Below are 26,034 nucleotides of genomic sequence, written 5' to 3' on the forward strand. Positions count from 1 at the left end.
TATGGTCACTAGCAGTCATTGCGCATCAAATAGCATTAGGGCAATGCAAGATTCTCAAAATACGCTATTGTACGCAGTTTCTACACGAAGGTCTTTAAAATTTCAACACACCGTTCGCAGCGCCACAGTGCGGCAATTGCAAGAATACTCCTCGTGACGCCATAGGCACTCTTCCTTTCCGCTCAACCTCGCGTGTTGAACATGTCGCATACAGCAGAACGAAGGTAAGTTCAACGGTTTTTTTCGGCTTAACCGTGTGCCGCGTTCGCGTTTTAGCGTACTATTGAATTTCCGTGATGTTGGCGCCGTTGCCGATCTTGCGTATCGCAAAAATCGTGGGCACGAGGATTAATATACGTCCGCGAAAAGTAGTGTGCCGCAAGCGGACGAATGCACGGAGACACGAGACTGACAACATGGCGTGCATTCGTTTTTGTCACATTGCTCTCACGAGATTAACGAGCAATTCGTGCTGCTTCGTCGGCTAACCGCTTAACCTCTCAACGATCCCGCGACACAGGTCATGCCGATTTATCGAAGTGAGCGTGCACGGTAATTCGACGCCGTGCAGCCCGACGCCGTTAGCGCTGGGTGAAGTTCTCTCTCTTTCTCTCTCTCTCTTTCTTGTCCGTGTGCCACTCGGCAGGCGAACACGTTTTTCTATCCGGCTTTAAAATTACGTAATAAAATATCGGTTTTTCGCGCGGTTTTCCTGCCGAAAAATCAATCACGTTGACCTATGACCCGACGCCTTCGCACATTGCGAATGCATCGCTCTTGGGCTCGCACAGCAACATGTCTTACATTCTCTCGGGCACGCTTCCGCGTGAGTCACTGTCAAAGTAGGTACCACGCGAATTCTCATGCCGTTTCGGAGCAAAATCGATTTTATTTCACGCAGATATAAATTTGTTATATATGATACTTACAAGTATAAAAATGGCCATTGCATTATAGCTAATGAAATTTTGATGTATACTTGATGAGATCGATTAAAAAAAAAAAAAAAATTCGGATTTCAAGGTCACCTGAATTTAAAGTGATTTGTCATCGTTTGATCGTCGATATCGATATTATCAGTTCTCTATTGGTGTAGAATACTTTACATACCATACATTTTTATCAAAATGCGTTGATAAATTTATTGTACGAGTTTCGATCGTTTTGAAATAAAGAAATGTAGTATATAATTTTTCTCTGCAGAATTCTATATTTGGGTTATTTAGCACTCTTCTCTTTTTTTCTTTTTATATTAACAGCGAACTATAGGATGTAATAAGAATCCTACGTGTGGTTATATTAAATGCTTTACAATTTATTTGAAAATTTGTAAGCCTAATATAATCAATAATTTTATTAGTCTTTAGGGTCATTAATATTTTGTCTATGTGTTTAAGAAATGATGATCAATGGCCAGGAGATTCAAAAAATGGTCCTAGTGAAAGTGAGCAACCCACATACGATGGACCTCCAGGAATGGACCCCGATGGCATCATTGAGTCCAACTGGGACCTTGTAAGTAAACAAATTGTTGTTTCTTAATTATAATGTATTTTAATGAAAAAGTTTATATTGTTAATTTTTTACGCTTAACAAAAGTAATATTTTATCTGTTATTCAAGGTTCAATAATTTAAATTAGTATTGTAAAGTACCCTATATTTGAATATTTAGATATTTAAAAATATTGTATATGCATAATATGTACATAAATCTATATATTTGTTACTTGTTTTCTAATTATTAAGTCGAAATAAACTGAATATCTGGATAATATTTGAAATTGCAAGCCATTTTAAATTGCAAGCCATTTTAAATTGAGAATATTTTAGTCTTTTTTTGAATGATCTAGTGAATAATATAAATTAATCAAATTATAAAAAATTTCATAAATTTAAAAAAATTATTTTTTGTGATTTGCTGTATACATATTATCTAGTGTTTCTTACTATATTGAAACTAAGTAGGTTCTCTACTTTTCCAATCTTTGTTCTTATTTTAATGGCATGTGTAAAGTACACAAGGTACATCCTGTTTTTTATTCCTTTTTTCATTCTAATATGATCTAGTCAGGTAAAAGTAACCTTACAGAAAAAGAGCGTTAAAGAATATAAAGATAAAAGAATAAAGGGATTCGATTGTAAATTTTACTTGAAAGATGGCGAATTATATTAGGACTCTATTGTATTCTCTATTGTATATGAAACTTTCTTTAAATTCTTATCTCAACAATCTTCATTTTTTGAATTACACAGTTTACAGGAATTGGTATAATATTTTTTATATTCTTTACAATATATCTCTTTGAGACATGTATTACATATTTTATAAAATTATTTTATGTAATTATCACACTGTTGTGGTAATATATTTTAGGAGCATTAAATTATATCAATATTATAATTTATTAAAATAGGTGGTGGAGAACTTCGATGAAATGAATTTAAAAGAAGAGTTATTGCGTGGTATATATGCTTACGGTTTCGAAAAACCTTCTGCGATTCAACAACGTGCCATCCTGCCTTGTATAAGGGGGCTCGATGTTATTGCTCAGGCCCAGTCAGGTAAGAAGTTTTAATGCAAATTTACAATTAATAATACAAATTTGTAAATACTTTATATAATATATTAATCATATTTTGTGTATTTTTGTCAATTTATAGGTACTGGTAAGACAGCAACATTTTCAATATCGATTCTGCAACAAATTGACACTAGTATTAAAGAGTGCCAGGCCTTGATCCTCGCACCAACTCGAGAGTTAGCTCAACAAGTAAGTGATGTTTGGTAGTGGCTTATTAGAAATATTTACTTCAATAAATGTTACATTTTATATTGAGGGAATGTTAAATTTTAATATGCTATTCTTATTTCTATTCAGATCCAGAAAGTGGTTATCGCTCTAGGGGATTTTATGCATGCGGAATGCCACGCGTGCATTGGTGGCACCAATGTACGTGAAGATATGCGAAAACTGGATCAGGGTGTTCACGTGGTTGTCGGCACACCTGGTAGAGTGTACGATATGATCAGTCGACGTGCTCTTCGTGCAAGTAGCATCAAACTGTTTGTGCTGGATGAAGCCGATGAAATGCTTTCTCGAGGATTTAAGGATCAAATCCATGATGTATTCAAACTCTTACCAAACGAAGTGCAGGTAAATACGAGAGATGTTTTTGAGCATTGTAGATTTCTGATTATAATTGCCGTCTAATAGATACTTTTATTTTAATTATCAGAAAGTATCTTTTATGGACAAGTCCACAAATCATACAAGATGAAAAAGTTGCAGTATACCTTATATAATATTCAAGTTAACAAATGTATTATAATATACAGGTGCGTCGTAATAGTGTCATTTTTTGACAGATGTATGTTATATGTTTGACATACGTTGTTTCCATCAAATGTATTCATTAAATTATGAATTATATGTTTTATCAAATTGTCTTTTGCCTGAAAGTAATAGTGATTAAAATGCAGTTAAAATAATAGCGATTAAAAGGCAATTATTATGACATAGCACTAATAATAAGCTAATGTTTTAAAAATTGATTAGTCACTTTTAATATTTCTGTGATAGCAATAATTACAATATCTGTTACAGCATGATGCCATTATGTTGCACACATGTATAGTTATTTATGGAAAACATCTCAGTAAACGCAATTTATTTCTTCCATCAATATTCATATAACGCTGATCATCACATTATCGTTAATAATTTGTTGCAAGAAACTTTAGTTACTTCATACTTCTAATGCTATTTCAAAATTATTTCTTTCAGGTTATATTACTATCTGCGACAATGCCCTCCGATGTATTGGACGTATCCAAATGCTTCATGCGGAATCCTATTCGCATTTTAGTAAAAAAAGAAGAGTTGACACTAGAGGGTATCAAGCAATTTTTTGTTTACGTTGAACGTGAAGATTGGAAACTGGAAACTCTTTGCGATTTATACGATACGTTGAGTATCACTCAGGCTGTTATTTTCTGCAATACGCGGCGTAAAGTCGACTGGTTAACAGAGAGCATGCATAAACGTGACTTCACTGTTTCGGCTATGCATGGAGATATGGAACAGAAAGAACGTGATCTTATCATGAGGCAATTCCGAACTGGATCTTCTAGAGTCTTGATTACTACTGATCTTCTGGCGCGTGGTATTGATGTACAGCAGGTCTCACTCGTCATTAATTATGATTTACCTTCAAATCGAGAAAATTATATCCACAGGTAAGATGTGTTTTATTTAATAGCCCGCTCTTAATCATAATATTGAAACTGTACAACTTGTAATTTATTTGGACCTTACAAATTTTTAACTTTTATGTTTTTATAACTTTTGTCAATTTAAAATAATCAGCTATAATTTAAATTAAATATTCTAACACAACGTTTATTTATCCCTTTAAATTTATACCACTGTTAACTTTTACGATGTACTGAAAAAATATTCATAACAATCTTTATGTAGTATGTAAAGAGACTGCTTTTAAATTTTTTATCCAGTAAAATTCTAAACTTTTATGAAATATATATGTAATTTACACATATGTACTTGTATACATTAAAAAATATGGATATTTAATACATGTTTTTTGTGTTACAGAATTGGTCGTGGTGGTCGTTTTGGTCGTAAGGGTGTTGCTATTAACTTCGTGACAGAGGAAGATAAACGAACCTTGAAAGATATCGAGCAATTCTATAACACTCACATCGATGAAATGCCAATGAATGTCGCTGATTTGATCTAAGTCCGACTGTTGGCTATAATCCATTATAATAAAAGAAATAATAAAAAGTAAGTGAAAGAAGCTCTCAGCTGATCGATCTCTCATGGTGTGTGAGTATAATATATATTGAGTGAGTTGGTGAACTATATCGCTTATGTAAACGCGATCTAAACCAAAATATTCCAACGTTTTTATATTCGTTTCGATTTATAATAGTAGGTTACGGAGATAGTTATCTGTTGCGCTGCAGGAGTTAATAGTACGACTATTATTAATATTAGTGTAATTATCACTACTGTTGCCGCTACCGATATTGCTGCTGCTGCTGCTGCTGCTGCTATTATTACTATTATTCCTATCGTTACGACTATTCATATTACTATAAATATTATACTATCATTGGTATTACTGGTACTAATTGGTATCAAGATTATTTTTTATTTTAACTTTTAACAATAGTGATATATTGTCACGATTAAAATATCACACTCCAGGGTGGTAAATATATAGAATTAAAGTACGAGAAACGCAGCTCGGCGCAGTTTGATTATAATTTACTCTTATTGGAATAGGTTAAAGGATTTATATTGCCAGAATGCGTCCATACTGTTATCCTGTCGCAAGTCCAATAATTGTCATAAAAATTTTGAAGTCTGTCTTAAGACTTCTTATTCCGCCTATTTTCCCTCAAGATATTTCTAACTGGATGATTAAGTCGATTGTGTTTAATAACTTATACTTCATGCTTCTATCACCGCGGTTACAATTTGTTTGTCTAGGCAGAGGTTTAGTTGGGTATTGGAAGGGATATTTTAATCACAAGCGTTGCCGAAGGAGATGTATATTCAGGCTTAGAACGATATGAATTTTTGTATATCCTAAATCCCAGGCGCACACACCTTCATACTAAATAAAGTGTTTGATCTTTTAAGAGAGTGTGGTCTTTGTTATTGTAATCTTTATTGTCTTTTTTATCAAATTTTATCCAATTTCACAATGAAAACCCTGTATGGACAAACTGTACGAGTGAAATTCTCGGACTGTGAAAGGCTCCGCGTTGGGAATAAGTTTTACGGTTTACATGCCGAAAAAGTTCTCACAGTTTTCTTTTATTTGTATTTGCAGGCAGTTTTGGACGGTCCAGATGGGCGGACATATTTTTGGAAATAAAGACCAGATTTCCTGATTCAAAATCGAAGTTTTGTAAATCGATTACCTTTCTAAACTCCTGCCTTTTATAGGCTTTAACGATATGTGTATTTTTTCTTTTTTTTATACTTTTACATTATTGGTAATAGACGATCAGCTTTTAGAAGATTTTTTTTCACCTGTAAATGAAAAATTTATTGCAAATATTCTTTGCCGCATATTCATAAGTTTTTGTGCACTTATCAATACTGGACATTGAATCGAAACATCTACATTGTGAGAACTTTTGTATCGTCTTTACAAAATAATTAAAAATATTGCGATATATCATACTCTATTGTCGTCATTAATCGTAAATTTGCAAAAATATTAGTAATAGTTTTCGAAAATTTGAACAAGTAGAATAAACTATGTGAGTGCTTCGAACATATTTTATAACTACCGATTTCCAAATGTACTGAAACACAAACTTCTTATTCGCGCATTTGAGATTTGGCTTATGCAAAATCCTATCGAATTTCCGAAAACTAGTTATTAAAAATTCTGTAAATATTATAAATGGATCTTGATGGACTGGACCATTGCGTGTCTACTGTATTTATATATTAGTATATAAATAATATTTATGACTGAAATGAAACATAAACATATACAATAAATGTGAATGTCCTTTATATTTGTAGTATCAATACCTTCAAATAATTTATTATTATTTAAATAAACTTGATTATAAAATATGAAAACTAATATTTAACATTACAAAGATGTGAATAGGAGTTCTGTAACTGAGAGTTTGTCATTTATTAAAATATAAGAAGAAAAATTGGTACAAATGTTGCTTAAAAATGGTAAAATATATGAACGCAGATGCATGAAATTATTTTTTTTAGTATTTTATATAATTATATAAAATTTTATATATATATATAAATTTATAGTGTCTAAATTTATAATATAATGGATTTTCAAATTATATGCACATGTACTTTAATTATATATAAAATTTATTATTTATTATCAATTATTTCTTTAAAGTTTTTTTAATGCTTCACGTTTTCAACGATTCAAAGGTTAGGCTAGTTTAGATTCTGTTTTTGTAAGGTTATGTTATTCACAACACGTGGGCACATAGATTTATTAGAGTTCTTTTAAAATATCACAAAAAAATAGTATTCATTTAGAAAGAAAACGACAGAAGTCGGAAAAGAGAACAGTTGCATAAAAGAAAATAAACGGTATTAGAGAATAAATAGATTATCAAACATTATGTCTAAACGTCCAGAACGTTTGGCACCACCTGAGGTGGTAAGTTTTAAACCTTTTTTAATTTGTTCTTCAAAGACTATAATTTCGAGGAATTTATAAATTATATTAATAAATCAATATCTAATTTTATGTTTTCTTTCTATTATAGTATTATAATGAAACGGAAGCTAAGAAATACACACAAAGGTATGTATTTACAAATTAAATGACATACGTACAGTTTTTAATAAAATTTATATATCTGCAGTTCTCGTATGATAGACATTCAAGTACAGATGTGTGAACGTGCTATCGAACTTCTTGTATTACCAGAGGATCAGAGTTGTCTACTTTTGGATATCGGTTGTGGATCAGGTCTCAGTGGCAGCGTATTGGAAGAACAGGGACATGTATGGATAGGTGTTGACATTTCTTCAGCCATGCTGGGTAAATATTTTAATATTTATAATAATTATGATGTACACAATATATTTACTGAATTATGTTTTGAGAATCTTTCTTTGTAACTCTATATACAAGTATATGTATAAAGTTATAGTTAATACATTATTTTTCAGAGGTGGCTGCAGAAAGAGAAACAGATGGTGACTTAATCTTAGGGGATATGGGTCAAGGATTACCATTTAGAGCTGGTGCATTTGATGGTGCTGTTAGTGTCTCTGCTCTGCAATGGTTGTGCTATGCAGATAAAGCTTCACACAATCCTACAAAACGTTTATATCGTTTCTTCTCATCATTGTTTGCATGCTTATCAAGAAGCGCCAGAGCAGTGTTACAATTTTATCCGGAAAACAGCGAACAAGTTGAATTAATTACTGCTCAAGCTATAAAAGCCGGCTTTTTTGGTGGTGTAGTAGTGGATTTCCCAAATAGTACAAAAGCGAAGAAAATGTTCTTAGTTTTAATGACTGGTGGAGCTGTTCCACTTCCAAAGGCATTAGGTACAGAGAGTGAAGATAGACAAACCGTGGCTAATTCAAGAAGGTTTGATTATTATATTTTTATGATGTATTTGTCTTTTAATTTGCATTTTGTATTTCTAATTTTGTCTTTAATTGTATTTTTATCTTACAAAAATAATTTTACGAATTTTCTATTACAGAGAATATATGAAAAAAGCCAGGGGTAAAACATTGAAGAAAAGCAGAGACTGGATTATAGAAAAGAAAGAAAGGCGACGGCGACAAGGAAAAGAAGTTAGAGATAATTCTAAATATACTGGACGAAAGAGATCTGGGCGATTTTGAGATATATTTATAAAATGTTATTTTCAAAATAATTTTGATTTAGTTATTATTTTAATTTTACAAATAAAATTTGTGAAGTAGAAAATTTAGTAATATTTAAAAATAAAACTTTTTCTTTCTAATAAAACATTTTGTAACTTTTTTAAAGAGAATATTAATAAAATATTAAAATTTGTAAATAATTATATTTAAATGCTTATGTAAAGCAAATTATTAACATTAATCTGTGCTTTGAATTCAAGATATTTGTAACATTTTAATTTTATTTTTGTAACATTATAGTAGAAACAATAGTCACAATAAATGAATATTTTATATTATTTAAGTAAATAACATAAATTGTGAAATATTCTTTTGCATTTCACTAGGTAATACTTTTTCTAACTCTTTGTGATCTAGCCATTGATATTTTAAATCACTAGTAATGTCTCCATCTACATATTTTGCCAAGAAATAAAATATCTTAGCACCGTAACTTCCTTGCTCATTAAGCTTCTTTGGATATTTATACTTATAGAATCCAATAGGTGCATTGCCATAAAATTTTACTGTTATTTTTGCACCACATGCATCTTGCAATACTCTCTCTGCTGTCTGTAAAAGTAAAAGATGATAACTTTTGTATCAATTTTTATTTTTGCATATGTACATACATATGTATAAAATTAATTATAGAAAAAACATACTTGTCTCATGGTTTCTCCTTCCTTTCGAATACCTTGGGGAGGTATCCAATAATTTGTATTACCTATTTTCTGTTGTATTAGTAAAAGTAAATTTTTGTCCAGTTTACGTTTTAAAGATGATGTTATATTTTCTTTATCAAATTCTAAAAATAATGCATACAAATAAATGATTTGTTGTGCTTTCAAACATTCTATAAGATTTTATCTTGAATTCAATTATTATATAAATTATTATATAAATATTATAATACTTGTACATACTTGTAATTGTTGGAGCAAATTTAAAACTGTCTAATTCTTCTTGACAACTATCTTCAAAGTCTTGCGCAGTTTGTATTAAAACGACATCTTCATCATCTACACTAATTGGCTTTTTTTTCTTCTCCTTTTCTACTCTCAATTCATGATCACACTTTAAACTATTTTCAAATTCAATTTTCTTTAAAATATTATGAAATTTTAATTCTATATCTTGCATTGGCTGTATTATAATTGGATGGCGTTCTAAACACACAGCACTGTATAAATCCCATTTTTTTACAGCTGTGACAGTACTAAATGTTTGAGTATTTTGGAGTTGAATCACATTAGGACATATTGCAATAATTTTTCTTTTTGTACCTGCAAAAATATACATTATTATAGCTTAAATTTTAGGTTAATAATCTAAATAGTAAATTACCAGTTTTTTTGAGATAACATTGCACAATATCTAAATATGATAAAAGAAAAATAATTACTTTTACCAATCAGTCTTAAATTATATGACTTTGACAGTGTCAAAACTTGTTTAAACATTTTGGATCAGTTATATCATAACCTATTAAAGAATTTTGTGATTCTTCGATATCTCGATCGTTTCAATATCTCGATTTATTTATTTCGATTTATGTCCAATATCTTATGGCATATCCGCAAGAAGATGCATAAGGAAATGGACCAATCCAATTTCTTATACAAGCTATGCAAGTTAGTCTGGATATACTCTTAGTATCAATCTTCAAGATTGCAATTTTTATAACACAAATTTCAAATAGTGCCGTTACTTCCGCGGCGTCCGCGCCTTTTTTACGCCGCCATGTTGTTATTATTATTCTTGCGGTAAGTTCTGGACACAAAACGCGAATGATAATCATATTTTATCCGTTAAAAATGCGTAGCAAGTACAAATTTTGCCGATCAAAGTGATGGGCGTTTGCTAAAATGTATTATTTAGTATAATCATTTACGATTAACAGCGGAGATTCTGTTATTTCCGAAGGTGAGGGTTCATGGATAACTTTTATTTGTTACTACTACATGAAACTAACAATAAGTAATGAATTTCAGATAATCATCAATTTTTCGATCGATGTAGATCAATCTAAGGTAGAATGGAATCTGTTTGCAGTGGAGAGAAATGCAATACTCTAGTTGGTCAGTATAATTGTTTATTATTTAAATATGTATAAATTGTGTAATAATACATACATACACAATTACAATTTGCATTTAATAAATATTTATTATGATGCTTGAAAGATATTTTCATTAAATATTTATTAAAACATTTATGAAATATGCAATGCAACATACTTTTAATAATTTTTAAATAATTTTTTATATGTAATTAATTTCACATATTATTCACACATATATCAACGCATATTAATTTCTTCAGATACAGCAGGAATATTTAGGTAGTTGGAGTACAATTGGTGAGTAAATTTATTTATTGTACTTGTATCACATGTACTAATGCATAATTAGACAAAATGCTAATGTCATCCATTGTCTTATTTGTCAATATTAACTGCATAATATGTTATTGGGAAGGTAATTAGAAATAAGACACATATGAAAAAAAGAAAGAGATTAAATGAAAGCAAAGAATAATTATTGCTTTAGAATGTTTAAGAATGTACTTCAATTTTTATCATTTGTTTGACTTGAGTATAATTAGATTTCTTATTTGTTATTTTTTTTCTTTTTTGTGCTATTTTATTATTATTTCACACTTGTTATAGCCAACAAGCGGCTAAGAAATAAAAATTATCATGTAATGCTCTTAATCAATTTATCATCAGAAATCGTGCATTTTTCATTTTTCTATTATACCGACGATTAATATTGATACACCGCGCCATCTTTTGGTTGTCATAAAACTTTGTATGTCGCGGTTGGGAACGTGAAGCGCGAATTCCGCTCCGTGATTAATCGCGTATTTCACTCGTTAAAAGTGCGAAACGAGTGCGAATTTGGAGGTGGTAATTAAAGTGATAGGCGATTACTGGAACATATTATTTTTACTCGGGATGTTCGCGATTAATGGTATTTCATCGATCACAGTCTGCGTACACTGGCGCGCGCGCGTACAACCAGTGTGAAATCAGTAAGTATGGATTCCGACATTTTTCTAGAATATCAAACGTTATACTTTTAGAGTAACATATTGAAAATTCGGGCAAAATGTATTGATATTGTACGTCCATTTCTACTTTTGCATGGCCGCCAAACAATTATTATTTGTCTCGTTGCTCCGAATGTGCATACATCAGTATCGAATAGATCATGAAATGTAAGATGATACGGTTAAAATTAAGTGCGCGAATGTGTTGTAGCACAAAGTGCATTTTATGTATTGAGGCAAAGTAATATGGCGACGTAAATTGTGATTGTCAAAAGTGAAATACATAGATCGACTTATATTAGTATCTTTTCTGCGCATAAATCATTTCACTATAGCTTAAATTGGAGGCTATTAATCTAAGAATGTAACTATTATTTTTTTAGGTTAATGTTGCTTAATTATAACTAGAAGAGGAAGAAATATTTCTTTTGTCGGATAAAATCTGAAAATCTTAAATTTTTAAATATAATTTACAACAAAATAAAAAAGATGTTATGCTATTTCATAAATATTAGAACATTTTATTTGTATTCGTCTTATGATTCAAATAAAATGTATTTATTAAGTTTTATATATACATATATATAAAATTATATGCAAGTTTTTTATCTTCTGCATTTTTATACACATTTTTAAATATTTTTTTTTTCTTTTTGATCAGTGTTTTACTAATTTTTTCACTGTTTTAATGAATTCTTAATTTTATTTTTAATACAGGAAATAGAGAGAATACAATGGAGCTGTATGAAACATACTTGTGTCAGAAACAGAATTGGTTTACACTGGAGAGTGTGCAAAATTAAGTGCGAATTTTCGACATTTACCAATTTTTGGCAATGATAGCACTAGGAATTTAAGAATCTGGAGCTGTTGGAGCAAACTACAATACTCTAGTTGGTAAGTGTAATTATTCATTCATTATTTAAATATATACATACACTATTCATATATCTGAATATATATTAAAATTTTTTAATAATTTCTAACACAATTTATTGTATTTAATTATATTTTAATTAATATGGAAACTAATATGGAAATTAAATAATACATAACAATTAAGATATATAAAAGAGTATGATAATTTCAATAAAATATATATTAATTTCAGGTACAGCTGATAGCGTGCTTGGCTAGAGTACAACAATCGGTGAGTGAATTATTTCTACAAAATTATACAAAATACTGATATTATTTGCTATTTTTTTACGCATCAATATTTGCTGTATAATTGCTAAAAATCGCGCCTTGGCAATATATTCTAATCTGGAATTTTTATTTTTAATCAATTTCAATTTCAAAATAATAAAATTTCTTTTTGCTTATCTTCACAAAAAATTTTAATTTTTAAATTAGTTATGCAATTTATTATTTTTGAATTATAAAAATATAAAATATGAAAAATATAAGTTATATGAATATATAATTATATTAAAAGCTATAAATTCAATCTGTACGAATCTATTTTTTATTTAATTTTTAAAATAAGTTTATGCAAAGTTTTATTTGCAAAAAAATTGCCAAAGTAAATTTTTTAGATATGAATTCATTGATGCAGCAAAAGAATTGTGTCTATTGATATAATTGTTCATACAAAATGATATAATTGATTCTATGATACATGTTTTATCGAACAGTTTGAAATAGATTGCAAATAGATTGAAATACTTAGAAAATATAAACTATCCATGATTATAATTTTTTTAAGAATAATTCGTATCACTCAATGTGATGTATTAAATTTGTATTTTGTATTACATGATCAAATTTGAGCAATATATTCTTGTCTGCAATTTTTTAAATTAATTTTGATTTCAAATCAATAATGAAATATAAAATCACTTTCTGCTTATTTTTATGATAAAAAAATTTTACTTTTTAAACCAATTAATATATTAATAATATAAATTATATGAATACATCAATAATTGAAATCAATTTTAAATACATGTATATTGAAAAGAAAAATTTATTAATACATAAAACAATGTATATGGAAACTGAAAATCTAAAGATATATAAATTTTAAACATATAATTGTCATCTATATATATATAATTTTTTGATATGTTAATGCCAAATTTTTGTGTAAAGAAATTGCCAAAGTTTATTTTCAGATAAGCAAGTTATTAAACAGTGTAATAAAACAGAATGTTTCTGTCGGGAGTGCCGTTTAAAGTAACGGGCGAGTGTCGCGGATGTTGTCGATTAATAGTGCTTTATAAGTAATTTTTTAAAATGAAAATTGTGAGTTGGTTTACATTCGGGAGTGTCGATTGAAGTAACGGGCGAGTGTCGCGGATTAAGTGCAAGTTTTCGATATTCATTAATTTTTGACAATAATGGCACTGATGCGGAGCAGTCTATGTATCTGCAGCTGTTGGAACAAACTGTAATACTCTAGTTGGTAAGTGTAATTATTTGTGCATTATTTAAATATACACTATTTATTATATTGTATATATATTAAAAATTTTTAAATAATTGTTAACATATTATTGCATTATATTTTAATCAAAGTGGAAATAATTAAATAATACATAATAATTAATATATGTAAAAAGTATATGATAATTGAATTAACGTATATGTATATTAATTTCAGGTACAGCTGACAGCGTGCTTGGCTAGGATATAACGACTGGTGAGTGAATTCATTATTTTTGCATAATTATACAAAGTACTGATGTCATTTGCTGTTCTTTTCTGCACCAATATTTATTGTATAATTGCTAAAAATTGCGCTTTGGCAATATATTCTTGCAATTTTTATTTTTAATCAATTTCTTTTTTAAATTAATAATAAAATATAAAATTACTTTCTGCTTATATCTTCACGATAAAAATTTTAATTTTTAAACAAGTTATGCAATTTATTCTTAAATCTTTACAAAATTATAAAATTTTAGAGATATATAAATTATATGAATATATGTACATCAATCATAGTAAAACCTATAAATTTAATCTGTATGAATCTATTTTTTATTCGATTTTTAAATAACTTTATACAAAGTTTTTTGCAAAAATATTGGCAAAGTATAGTTTTTTAGATATGCAATTCATTGGTGCAGCGAAAAAATCAAGTCTATTGATACAATTGCTTATACAGAAAAGATATTATTCGTTTCTATGATACACGTTTCATCGAATATTTATTTAAATAGAAAATAGATTGCAATATTTAGAAAGCATAAGCCATCCATGATTATGGGTTTTTTGTTTTATATGATCAAACCTGAGCAATATTAAAATAATTGCTCTGGATTTTATCGCTAATCTAAGATCTTTTAAAGATGATTGATAAAATGCATGTTATTGTTGAACAAATATCTTGAAATGAACTTAAGATTGTTTTATTAAACATACGCATATTTCAACAAAAGTTGAAATCAATTTTAATGTGATATTTATCAATTATTAATCTGGTTAACGATAAATAAGTCAAAGTTTGCATTTGCAAATAATTTCAAATTTAGTTAGATGAAGACGTTTAGGTAATATCTGGTTTTTCTAAGCAGTCTTCGGTTTATCAGAATTTCAGCGGTTATTTAGTGGAGAAGGTATTGTATTACATAAAAATTAGGTCGATTGAATTAGTTAGGATGACAATACATTCGGTCCTTTGAACTTTGATCATTTTTCTAACGCAACGAAGTGTAACGTAGAGCGACGCGAGCTCCGAGCAGGTGAATGAGTATGGGAGGGCACGAATGATGAACGTCGGGGGTACAGGAGACCGATAGAGTAGGATACGGGCGTCGGATGGTGTTGGATCTCTTGACGGGTGCATCGATGTCCACTGGCTCCCAAGGGAAATCCACTTCATGATGGGAATCCCATTATTTCCCGAGCGATATAAAAGTAGGTAGTCCAGTCGTCCACGTGCTGTCCAGTTGAGGCTATTCCGACGGCCGTCCTCCATCCTCCCGCCACATTGAGGCTCTCTTTTTCTCCGTTTCTCTCCTCCTTCTCTATTTTGTTGTCTGCCGCTACTTCCTCTCTCTTTCTCTCTCTCTCTCTCTCTCTCTCTCTCTCTCTCTCTCTCTCCTCTTCTCTCTTTTCATCCCGTTTCCTCTTACTTCCTCTTACACCGCTACCATTGTCTCCTCTCGTTCGCTTCTAGATCTCACTGTTCTCTGTCCATTCGCAATCCATTTGATTTCGAGCCTGTCTCTCGAAGGCGACGCCACTACCGAAGGACCATTTTTAGTTTAGATTAATACCATCTATTGCCTTTGAGATTCGGCTCCAGATACGCATAAACGAGTTTCCATCGATTTCGAGCCTTTCATAAAATGCTCGATGCGTGTATCGTGACGTTTGGGTCTGTAAATAAAATTAAAAACATTCTTCAAATCTGCATTTTATGTATTTGATTGTTTTTCCAAAGACTGTATAATTTTTTTTATCAATTCAACGATAAATATTTTACATCGGGCGGATTGTAGCGTAAATCATGGTCGAATCGTGGTATCAGAATACCGGTGTATAGACTCCGTGAAAATGATTCTTCAATATCGCCTCGATTCAATCGAGAGCGCGTTCGGCCGAGGCAATAGACGGAGGTTCCACGTTTCGGAGAACGGCTTGATAAAGAATTCCATCCCGGGACCCTGGAATGGTCGTGCAAGGTGCGGGCAGTATAAAATAAATATGTGAGACGCAGGGGGTGGCACTCCAGGAAAGATGGACGCCTGGAGAGGGCGTGTGAGTGCTTGGTAGTGGGGAAGAGTGGAGAATGGGCTAGGGTTGGGTGGACCGTGTGGAGATCGGGTGCAGGACTCGCGTGTGTGTTGCTGGGTAATTGATTTCTTTGATACCATCCGCGCCAAAGGAACATTGTAGATGCTTGCCTGCGTACGTATGTAGAGCCTCCGTAGGAAGGGGCGAACGCCTCACTCTCTTTCTCTCTCTCTCTCTCTCTCTCTCTCTCTCTCTCTCTCTCCCTCTTCTCTCCCTTTCTCTGCCATTCCTTCTCTCTTCGTTTCACCCTCGTAGGAGGCAACGGTGGGCGAAGAGAGGAGAATCCTCCCTTTAGGATATAGAACGTAAGAAGGGGGTAGAATTGAGGACGGCGGCGGATCTACCGTCCTTCGGATCGATGGATATCTCTGCGCCGGACAAGGCCCTCTACCCTCTACCCACCCTTCCATCTTCTCCGAGGATGACCAATAACAAACACCGTCGCTTCTCTCTCTCTAATGGAGTTTTTACCGATAAAAAATTCACTCCCTTTTCTCCTTTTTCTCGCGGACGGTTCCTACCCGTTTTCTCCGCTACTTCACTACCACTAGCGAACACCTACGCCCATTCGTCCGGCCGACGGACCACCATCACATTCTAACACCTTCCAAACGCTGCCTATGGAACGATGCTTTCTTCGCGACGTCTCCGAGTTACGACGTGGCCGTCGCATTTGACTGAGGATACTAAATGGAGTGAAACATCCGTTGCGGAAGAGATACTCCCGATATTCATGTTCCATACGCAGACGTATACGTTAAAGTAATGTTTAGTAAAAGCAATACATATATAGGCATTGACGAAAATATTCAATATTTTTCAACAAAATAAATCATGTGATCAATAGAATTAAATTTTTTAATCATAGACGATCGCATCTATCGCCATGAGTGTGGCATTAGACGCAATCATTTATAATTAAATAAATTTGATTCTATTGATCACATGATTTATTTTATTGAATTTATTATTACACGAATGAATCACGTGCTAAAAGGAATCTAAGCGCACAAGTGGTCCACGTTAGAAATAGAAACTAAGATATTTCCAGAAGCCCTACGATACATAGAAAACAGATGGCTGAAATGGTTTTGAGATTGCGGTTGTCGCCTTGTAAGATATGCAAAGTGACACACGGATGTTGAGAACTAGACAGTTTGTGGTCGTTGAACGGCGTCAGTGCGCGGGTTCGGTTGGCTTAGTTCGACCAACAGGGGCCGGGAATTCGAGCTCTATCGTGCTGACGGTATGTATCGATTGTTCTGCGATATAATGCTAGCCACGCACATATGAGACCATGCGGGTGCTTCGTGTCGAGTTTGTGCATCCGAATCTCCTTTACTGCTGTTGTATGTAGGTATTCTCGTAGGTATTTTATATAGCGAGAGGAAGGGGCGAATGAGATCTACTTAAACTGTGTAAAAACTTTTATGATATGATCTGTGCGAATTAAGGCACGCATAACTAATAAGAGATCAATTACAACTGTTGGGTTGTACATTCTTTTTATAATTAATATTTAATATGAGAGGAGAGGGGCTAGCAAATTAGAAATAGAACGTAGATCTAAGTAGGTAAACATTAGCTTTATAATTATAGTTTAAATGAAAATTTTCAAATTAAAATTGAAGTTCGACGAACTTGACTTTGATCATTTATCTTTTGAAATTTATTTCGTCACAATCTTCTTATTTTCAATGTTTAATTACTGGAAAGTAGATGCCTCGATATTTTCACGGAGGAAAGACAGACTTTAAATTGGTTTTAAAAGAAATATGCTATTGAAATATAATCTTGTAGAAATGAGATACTAGGTATTTAAATATTAATAATAGCACATGTTTTAATGTTAAAACGTAATATATAAAACATTAAAATTTATTTATTTATTTTTTATATTTAATATTTTTGAAATAATGTACATTTATTATTTATTAAATGATGAGAAATTGTAAATTAACTTTTTTTCGACACGATTATGCATTTATCATTAAAAAGAGATTATGGACAATATTTTTGGAAATTGTTTTATGGATTTCTATATAAATATATGGGTGTGTTTACGTAAATGCACGCATTTAAATAGTTTGCGAGTTAATTGCTAAAGCAATTGAAATAATCTATTCGTTAAAATATCAGGTATCGGAGATCAGGCGTAAATAATTAATCGTTGATACCACTTTTGTTCAAAAATAGCAAATGTTATTCAATTTAAGATATGCATCATTAATTTAAATATATATTTTACAGTTAAAGAATTTTATTACATCTTCTTAACACCTTTTGATTGATAAATTGAACAGTTTTCTCAGAATTTTATCAAAATCAAATAGTTTAATGATTAAAAAATGATTTAAAAAAAGAATGTACAACTTAGCGGCATTAAAAAAAAATAAAGATTATAGTGTTGCACAGTAAACGAAAGCATACGGCCGTTGTGTATGCATGTATGCATGTAAAAAAGATACGATCTGCTGGAATAAAACAATGGTCGATGGTACGCTAGGAAGCTCGTGAAGGCAATGCCGTCACTCGTATGAATAAAAGATCGACAAATGTGGTTGAAGAATTTTACCAAAGATTTTTTAATATATTTTTAACAAACTTATCTCATAATTTTTTTCAACGTTTCGTTAATTACAATATTCTAAAAGAAAAAAAAAATATAAGATGTAATATCATAAAAAATTAATACTGGTACGATTACATTGCACCCTAGATAAAGGCATATAACCGTCCACATATATAGGTATGCATGCAAAAAAGGTAGAACGCTAAAAACAAGAATAATACACGCGAGAGATAGTGAAACCGCTGTCATTCGTACGAATGCTCACCGAGATAAAAATGTTCCGTACTCAAAGAAAGTTGTGAAAAGTGATAAAAAATTTGATAAAATATCTTATTTCGACAAACTTATCTTATAACAATTAAAAGAAGGAAGAAATCCAAAATGCCATAAAATGTAGAAATTTATGCAATTATTGCATGCTAATGCATACGGTTGTCATTTGTGCATGCACATGTAAAAGGATAAAATCCTAAAATAAAACGGCGGTCGATGGTGCACGCGATGTAACTGGCGACCGCGATGCCGTCATTCGTACGGATGTCCAGCGAGACGAAGAAGGTCCACGCTCGAAGAAGGTCGACAAACGAGTAGCGTCGGCGCTGCCCTTGCAAGCTTCCTCGTGTATTGATCCTCATAATTCGGGCGGGGGTGGAGGGTGACCGGGGCGGCGGGGAGATGGCGGCAGAGCGGTTGGGGCTAGAAGGGGAAGCGGCAGTTGGCAGCGGAGAGGTGGCGGATAGGGGTGCTTCGAGCCCCACCTCACCAACCGAGAAACGTATGCGTCGAGGCACAGAACGCGGCTCGGGGGTGGCTGGAAGAACGGAAGAAAGGAAGGAGCGAAGGAGGCAGAGTAGGGCACACCCGCGACCAATAATAAACCGGCCGCGTTATGATAATGTTATATCATAGCGCTACGCGATATCAGTAGCGTTATGATTGGAGCCGCGGATCTCCCAATGGAATCGCGCGAGTGCGTCTTATTTATATTCATACGGGCTTCTCCTATCTTCGCGTTCCGTTTGCAATATCTCGATGTATCTACAGATGCAACTAGATTGACGAATAGAATATTTTGGAAAAAACAAATTAGATATTATATATTATTGATATATTTAATACAGACAAGAAACATATGGTAGTTTAAATATCGATTATAAACAATTCCATCGGTAAAGTTATGCATTTTCATAATTTCATATTTTTTTTAGTAAAGTCTGTATTATATTAGTTTTTTAGAAATGGCTGTCGCTTTTAAGTCCAACGTATCGTATTTCTTAAACTACTGATATAAAGTTTTCATCGAGAGCTATGTCAGTAGATATAAATAATTGAAGGCACAATCTTTCATTTATTATATACATCTATTAAGTGTTATTTAATATTGTTTATATAAATTTTGCTTACGGACAGATGTCTACGTTTTGCCTTGCACTGTTTTAATCAGAAGCAAGTACTGTTTCGCATTCTACGTTTTTCCATTTTGAGATCATGCGAAATGCGAAACGTTTTCACCGACACATTTGCCGTAATGCACAACCGGCATAGCGACTGTTTGTATATATATGTACATACCGTACCGTCCTGAGTTACTCTCCTTTACATCGATATTTCTTTCCCCGCGATAAAATTCAACCTTTCAGCCGACCAGTGTTTTACGGCCAATAGGAGGCCAGGAAGAGAATCGCCCGAATAGCGCAATACACGTAGGTATGGCGTTTTATTGGCGGTGGAAATGGGTTCGTATATAGCTTTCGGAGTATGGTATCGGAGGATATTGATCCTCGCGTCCGTCAAGCAGTCTGATGGTCTTCGAGTCTTCCCCGCTCCTGCGCTTCCCTCTCATCGTCGGTTTCTTTCGTTCCTGCGGCTCCTTGGGGACAAGAGAACTAGCCCTCTGGGAACCGGAACACCCCTGTTTGCGTAACACGATCATGTAGGAATTATGAATATCCTCGTCAAAATTATGTCTCGCTCATTTTCGTTTCATTTTTTTTTGCATTCTTATTTTTGATCGATTTTCTTGAAACGAGGTCAGCTTGTCGATAAATTAGATTTATCTCTATTGTACTGATGCAAACTAATCTAAGCATGTTGGATTTCGTTGAACGTTCCTTTTTGATATTCCATAACATGCCCGAAAAGTACCGCGAAAGGTACTTCTGTGTCATAGTATTGGTTGCATTACCGGGCAAATTTCCGATCCCTCCGGGAGAAACGTCCCGCCGGAACGTAGGGCGCGCGATGAGGAAAGAAGCGTTGGGTGGCGAAGAGTGGACAGTGGTCTGCAGACTGGCTCGGAAGATTTGCGCGCGCATTTCCTGCGCCCCACTATCTGTGGATGCCTTTTCGAGCCCACCTACACACGAGAGTCGTACCACTCCTCCGCGAGCACCACCGCGAGTAAGTTCTTGGCGCACCTCGAAGGGTGCTTCTCTGGCCTTTTTCGTCCCGTCGCTCTCTTCCACGGCGGAAAAATTCAATATTAATAACAAGGCGGAGTGAAGAAAAGTCCGCAATGCGCCAAAGGCGCGGCGGGCTCGGATCGCGCATCGCCATAAAGCCCTCGCGATCTCGTAAAGTGCGAGATCATAATGCCGACCAATGAGTAGACGAGGGCGTACGGTCCATGGGGTGAGGTCGATATGATGGATTTATGGATCTAATAAAAAGAGCTCGCGGGATTGGCCCTCGCGGAATATGACGGGCGGGGCTGGCAACAGAGACGGTACACCCCGTTGAATTCAGCCACAACCACCAGCGTCACCCACCCTCCCGTCGTCCTTTACCTCCTCATCCACCTACAATCTCCCTCGCGTTCCCCTGCAGCGACCACGAGAAGGGGAGAACGTCCTCTCTCGTCCTCCGCGATGTTGAGTGGGGATGCAATCTTGATGTATTTCACCTTCTCCTCGTCTCTCTCTCTTTCTCTCTCTCTCTCTCTCTCTCTCTCTCTCTCTCTCTCTCTCTCTCTCTGCTCCTTTAACTTTCTCTCGCTTTATGCTTCTCTCTTTCTCTTTCTTTCTCTCTCATTTTCGTCATTTCCTCATTTTCTTACTATCCTCTTCTCTCTCTTCCTCCGATTTCCCCTGAGTTGGATCTCGAAATCAGACGACGAAACAGGTGAGCCTGAGTATGCGGTAGAGTTATATTTACCCACCCGTAGAGAGTCCTTAGCACTTTGGGTCAGTTCTGTCTAATTTCAAGCGTCTCTTTACAAGGTTCACGAGCGGTTCACGAATGATGGCGGATGTTGTTCAATTTCGAAAGCTGTTGCAGACAATATATCGAATAAAGAAAGATAATATGTATTATCAAATTGTCTCTCTCATGATGATATTAAATGCTTGATTATTTTAGGAATTGCAATTCTTAATTGCAAAGTTAACGCTTGAAATATCAAAAATTTGACAATACATAAATTTTATGTTGAAATTATATTCAAAAGCTATTAATTTGTAACAAGTAACTATGTATGTTGTTTCTTTTTTATTTAAAAAATCTGAATTGCGGTATACTTGAGTAATTCTTCACAATTTTTTTTATATTCTAACAGGTGGATTTTGATAATACATTAAAACCGATAAATACATATTTCAGTTAAAGTATTAAAAAGTTTTACATAAATTTCAAGTAAAAGAATATTCCAGTAATTAATGTAATAACAATTAATTTGTAATTTGCATCTATGACTATTTAGAAAAAATAATTGGATATATCTCTAGTTTTTTGTTTCTTAAAATTGTTTACATTTAGTATATACTAAAATTGTGAAATATTAGACTTCTTAAATGGCACAAATGCGCCATTGATCCATGTTGTGCTATTGTGATGAATCCAATGACAAATAACATGATTTGGGTCTGATTAAAGTTCCGTCTTTCTGTGTTGAAAGTTGCGACTAGAGGTAACGGTGTCTCGCTGCGCTTATAGAAGCGCGTGTTCTCCTTTTTCACCCTTGTCTTCTCTTTCTATTTTGCTACGCCCGGAAGTTCCATCGCCGCGCTGAGAACGAGAGCCGAGAGTGTTGTATTGCAAACTTTCTCCTTCTTTATCAAATTTTATTGTTACCGGAAGCCGATAGCCACTCTGCATCGATGCTTTCTTTCTGTATTCCTCGATTCTTTAGCTCTTTTTTTAAGCATTCATACTATTTTTGCTGATTCCATAAATCATATTCTATTTGACGAAGAGGTGAAAAAATTTTCACTGCTAAAATAGAATTGATTGTATTTTAATCATTTTAAATTTGGTGAAATCAAATATGAAATTATTCTGTGAGGGGTACACGAATTGTGAGAAAATATGCTTTCTTTATTAGAACATAAAAGCAAAAGTCGATTTCATTTTGCTCTGATTTCATATCGATTGAAAGACAATATTTGAGTGAAGTTATAATATCTAATAATAGATCAAAATTATTTTCTTTTGTCGGATGTCAGAGACGTTTAATATACTTTGCTTTTTAGGAATAGAAAGAGGGATTTGGAGAGATAAATAATATCTCCTTTTGAGATACAAGAGCGGTAATTAATCTGTATAATATGCCGTAGTTGAGTCGCTCATCTGTTCAAGGAAGAGCTTTATCCCACTTGTGACGCAGACGAAGGAGAATCTATTATCGGTTTCGAGTATTAATAGTCGATGTTACTAAACGCGTATTTAATGTAGTAGACATAAGAAGCATTATCAAAGATTGGACATTTCAAAGAAGTAAAAACAAGATATTATGATACACTTCTTTGATATTTCAATGTTTTAATTTTAAAATATTAATACGTTATCAACAATATTTTAAATAACAATAGAAATTAAACATTTTGAAAAATTAGATATTTTGAGTACATTTCTGATAAATATTTCATGGCATTAAAACTGATCAATTGATTTGTTCGAATATGTATGGAAATTGTTAAAACTATTCTGCTTAGAAATGTCAAATCAATGATAACACGATGACATGATTCGTTTGTTAATTATTTTTGAAATAGAGACAAAGTATCGTGAAAGAAAATATCGCCAATATACAGATACTTTCGTCACATAGATGAAAAGAAAACAAGAATTTCAGCTTATTCACAAATTCTTACGCGTGTAATTCTTACGCAAATGAAAATAGTCGTAACGATATTTATCGCTAATAATTTTTGTTCAACGACTGAAGTGAAATCTCTAATAAAACCACCAGCTCTTGAAACTTTTCTGAAAGAGCGTTTCCAAAGCCAAAGCTTTGTGGCTCGGTGCAATGGCGCGGCCCCTCGTGTCGGTGTATTGCGCCAAGATAAATCTTTAAAAACGGTCGACGCTTACCAGGGGCGTCGGCGAGCATAAGTCAGCTCCTATCTGAAAATATATAGCAAACTCGCCGATTTAGAAGTAAACTGTTTACAGCGTGTTACTCCGCGCCGCGGGATATCCGGGGCATACTCATCCCGCACCTCCTCTTCCCTCTCGCCCCCACTGTGTGAACGTCGAGAAAAGGGTGAATTCCACGTGGCGCACAGAGGTGGAAATGAAGGTGGGAAAGGGGCAAAGAGGGTGGAGTAGGCGGAGGAGTGTGCCGTGAGGCATTTCAGTACGTTATCTAAACGCGTTGAGTTTTCGACTCGGGGTGAGCCGGGGAAGGTTCAGGTGGAAAGGAGCGGAATGGTAGGCGAGGGAGGAGGACGGGCAGGCGAGGGCGATCGCGGGCTCACTGGCATTGCTTAGCCGTTTATTCTTCATAGCAATGGTTTCGAGGGTTTCTCTCTGAGGGTGGTTGCGCGAAAAGGAGGAGGCAGCGGCGGGAGGGTGACGGAGTGGGGATGAGATCAAGATATAACCACGGAGAGAATTACTTTCAGGCTCCCGGCCGCATTATATCCACGCCGCTTCGGCGGCTGGGAAGGGAGGGTGGAAACTGGAGGAGGAGGCGGGGGTGGAGGAGGGTGGACCGGTTGGTTCACGGCGATAGAAGAGGCAGAAGCGGACGAGGGTTGTGGGGGGAGGTATAGCCGAGGAGCGGCTCTTTAATGGCCGGATCTCGGAAATTGTGCGCACATATATCTGCTGGCAGATTTATGAAAGTGCTTTTCTTCTGAAGTGGGGAAAGCTGCTGCTGCTGCTGCTGCTGCTGCTACTGCCGCCACCGCCGCTGCCACCGCCGCCACCGCCGCCGCCACCGCTGTTGCTACTGCGTTCTGTTGCCTCCACCGCCGCCGTCGCCAGCGCTGCTGCTGCTGCTGCTGTCGCTGTTATTGCTACTACTACTGGATTTGGGATAGGGCTGATGGTGATGGTGACGGCAATGTTGGTAGAGGAGAAGGCGGCGGCAGCCGGGGGATGGCAAAAGGAGAGGGGAAGTATACGCTTTACCCCAACCAGGGATCTTCGAGCCTCGCCTCGCCCTCTACTCTCCGAGCCACCTCACCTTTACCGATCGAGGGGAGTCTCGCGTTTTCTATCCTTCCCCCTTCGCTCGTCTCTCGCTCACTCACCTTCGATGCAAACTTTCCTTCTCATCCTTTCTTTCGCGATCTCTCCGTCTATCTCGCATTGGTGTAATTTTCCAGTGGGAGATTTATACGACGTTAAGATATGTGTTGTATACCTTACTACTACGCCGCGCCGCTTTTCGCCGCGGCCGCGCTGATTTATCGAAATATTTGCCGAACGATATCGCACCCGACCAGATTATTCTCGCGCCAATGCGAAGGTAGCTCTCTTTTCTAAAGGGAACCTTTATTTCAAGCTTTTCTCACACGCTGTTAATATTTTATGAATAATTTTCGTTATCACGCTATTGGTTCTTAAATCGGTCTTTATAAATTGTATATATTAAAGTTGACAAAATTTTGAACGATATAGCAATTTCATATCTTTATAGTTTTGTCATATTTTAATATACAATAACTTAATCTATAGAACTCTTTATCTTAAAGAAGCACTATACAAAATGAATGAATTATCATTCCGATAAATGTGAACGAGATATGAAAAAGAGAAAATTTCTATGCGATTATTTCACTTCCGGTATTTTACATTTTCTTTATCTCCATCGACTTGAAGTTTCCATATAACATGCAAAATATTGCCGTCGTGTAAATTTAACACAATTGAAAATACGACTCTGTTTCATTGAAGAGACAGCCGTTCTTGTCACTTTCCCTTTCATCGTCCTTTTATCGCCCTTTTTTTTCTCTCGAGCGCGTTTGACGCTCGATACGGATTAAAATCGCCGCCGAGCTTGTAAAGGGACGAAATTC

General features: G+C 34.2%; 3 protein-coding genes and 1 long non-coding RNA gene across 5 annotated transcripts in view; 3 read left to right on the forward strand and 1 right to left on the reverse strand.

The window, feature by feature from the left end:
* Nucleotides 1-66: 66 nt before the first annotated feature.
* On the forward strand, nucleotides 67-6,561 carry eIF4A (eukaryotic translation initiation factor 4A). Its single transcript, XM_012378577.2, has 8 exons — nucleotides 67-224; nucleotides 1,398-1,515; nucleotides 2,416-2,563; nucleotides 2,663-2,772; nucleotides 2,881-3,156; nucleotides 3,787-4,238; nucleotides 4,615-4,806; nucleotides 5,864-6,561. The coding sequence occupies exons 1-7, from the start codon at nucleotides 202-204 to the stop codon at nucleotides 4,757-4,759; spliced, it is 1,272 nt and encodes a 423-aa protein (XP_012234000.1). The 5' UTR covers nucleotides 67-201; the 3' UTR covers nucleotides 4,760-4,806; nucleotides 5,864-6,561.
* Nucleotides 6,562-6,944: 383 nt separating this feature from the next.
* On the forward strand, nucleotides 6,945-8,582 carry LOC105678661 (18S rRNA (guanine-N(7))-methyltransferase). The gene is made up of 5 exons (XM_012378165.2): nucleotides 6,945-7,192; nucleotides 7,302-7,339; nucleotides 7,401-7,579; nucleotides 7,711-8,137; nucleotides 8,256-8,582. The coding sequence occupies exons 1-5, from the start codon at nucleotides 7,154-7,156 to the stop codon at nucleotides 8,398-8,400; spliced, it is 828 nt and encodes a 275-aa protein (XP_012233588.1). The 5' UTR covers nucleotides 6,945-7,153; the 3' UTR covers nucleotides 8,401-8,582.
* A 54-nt stretch (nucleotides 8,583-8,636) lies between these two features.
* Nucleotides 8,637-9,957, reverse strand: mRpL46 (mitochondrial ribosomal protein L46). 2 transcript variants are annotated; one of them, XM_012378190.2, is made up of 4 exons: nucleotides 9,827-9,957; nucleotides 9,348-9,707; nucleotides 9,087-9,229; nucleotides 8,637-8,994 (listed from the first exon to the last, which is right to left on the reverse strand). In XM_012378190.2, the coding sequence occupies exons 1-4, from the start codon at nucleotides 9,882-9,884 to the stop codon at nucleotides 8,722-8,724; spliced, it is 834 nt and encodes a 277-aa protein (XP_012233613.1). In that variant the 5' UTR covers nucleotides 9,885-9,957; the 3' UTR covers nucleotides 8,637-8,721. The 2 variants fall into 2 exon arrangements, with proteins under 2 accessions (XP_012233613.1, XP_012233614.1); XM_012378191.2 differs by having other exon boundaries at nucleotides 9,833-9,950.
* A 105-nt stretch (nucleotides 9,958-10,062) lies between these two features.
* The window catches only part of LOC136997739 (uncharacterized), a 66,306-nt gene continuing 50,334 nt past the window's right edge, over nucleotides 10,063-26,034 (forward strand). The window contains exons 1-5 of the long non-coding RNA XR_010888358.1: nucleotides 10,063-10,347; nucleotides 10,416-10,502; nucleotides 10,747-10,783; nucleotides 12,193-13,882; nucleotides 14,081-14,119. This is a non-coding gene — a long non-coding RNA (uncharacterized lncRNA). The remainder of the gene's footprint in view (nucleotides 10,348-10,415; nucleotides 10,503-10,746; nucleotides 10,784-12,192; nucleotides 13,883-14,080; nucleotides 14,120-26,034) is intronic.

Source organism: Linepithema humile, chromosome 2, assembly GCF_040581485.1.
Source record: "Linepithema humile isolate Giens D197 chromosome 2, Lhum_UNIL_v1.0, whole genome shotgun sequence".
NCBI classification, from domain to species: Eukaryota; Metazoa; Arthropoda; class Insecta; order Hymenoptera; family Formicidae; genus Linepithema; species Linepithema humile.

Coding starts and splice junctions, on each gene's coding strand:
- eIF4A (XM_012378577.2), top strand. CDS start 202: ATGTCGCATACAGCAGAACGAAG. Junction 225..1,397: donor TCGCATACAGCAGAACGAAG/GTAAGTTCAACG, acceptor TATGTGTTTAAG/AAATGATGATCAATGGCCAG. Junction 4,239..4,614: donor CGAGAAAATTATATCCACAG/GTAAGATGTGTT, acceptor TTTGTGTTACAG/AATTGGTCGTGGTGGTCGTT.
- LOC105678661 (XM_012378165.2), top strand. CDS start 7,154: ATGTCTAAACGTCCAGAACGTTTGGCACCACCTGAGGTG. Junction 7,340..7,400: donor GCTAAGAAATACACACAAAG/GTATGTATTTAC, acceptor ATATATCTGCAG/TTCTCGTATGATAGACATTC. Junction 7,580..7,710: donor CATTTCTTCAGCCATGCTGG/GTAAATATTTTA, acceptor ATTATTTTTCAG/AGGTGGCTGCAGAAAGAGAA.
- mRpL46 (XM_012378190.2), bottom strand. CDS start 9,884: ATGTTTAAACAAGTTTTGACACTGTCAAAGTCATATAATTTAAGACTG. Junction 9,708..9,826: donor TTTAAGACTGATTGGTAAAA/GTAATTATTTTT, acceptor ATATTTTTGCAG/GTACAAAAAGAAAAATTATT. Junction 9,230..9,347: donor ATTTGCTCCAACAATTACAA/GTATGTACAAGT, acceptor CATTATTTTTAG/AATTTGATAAAGAAAATATA.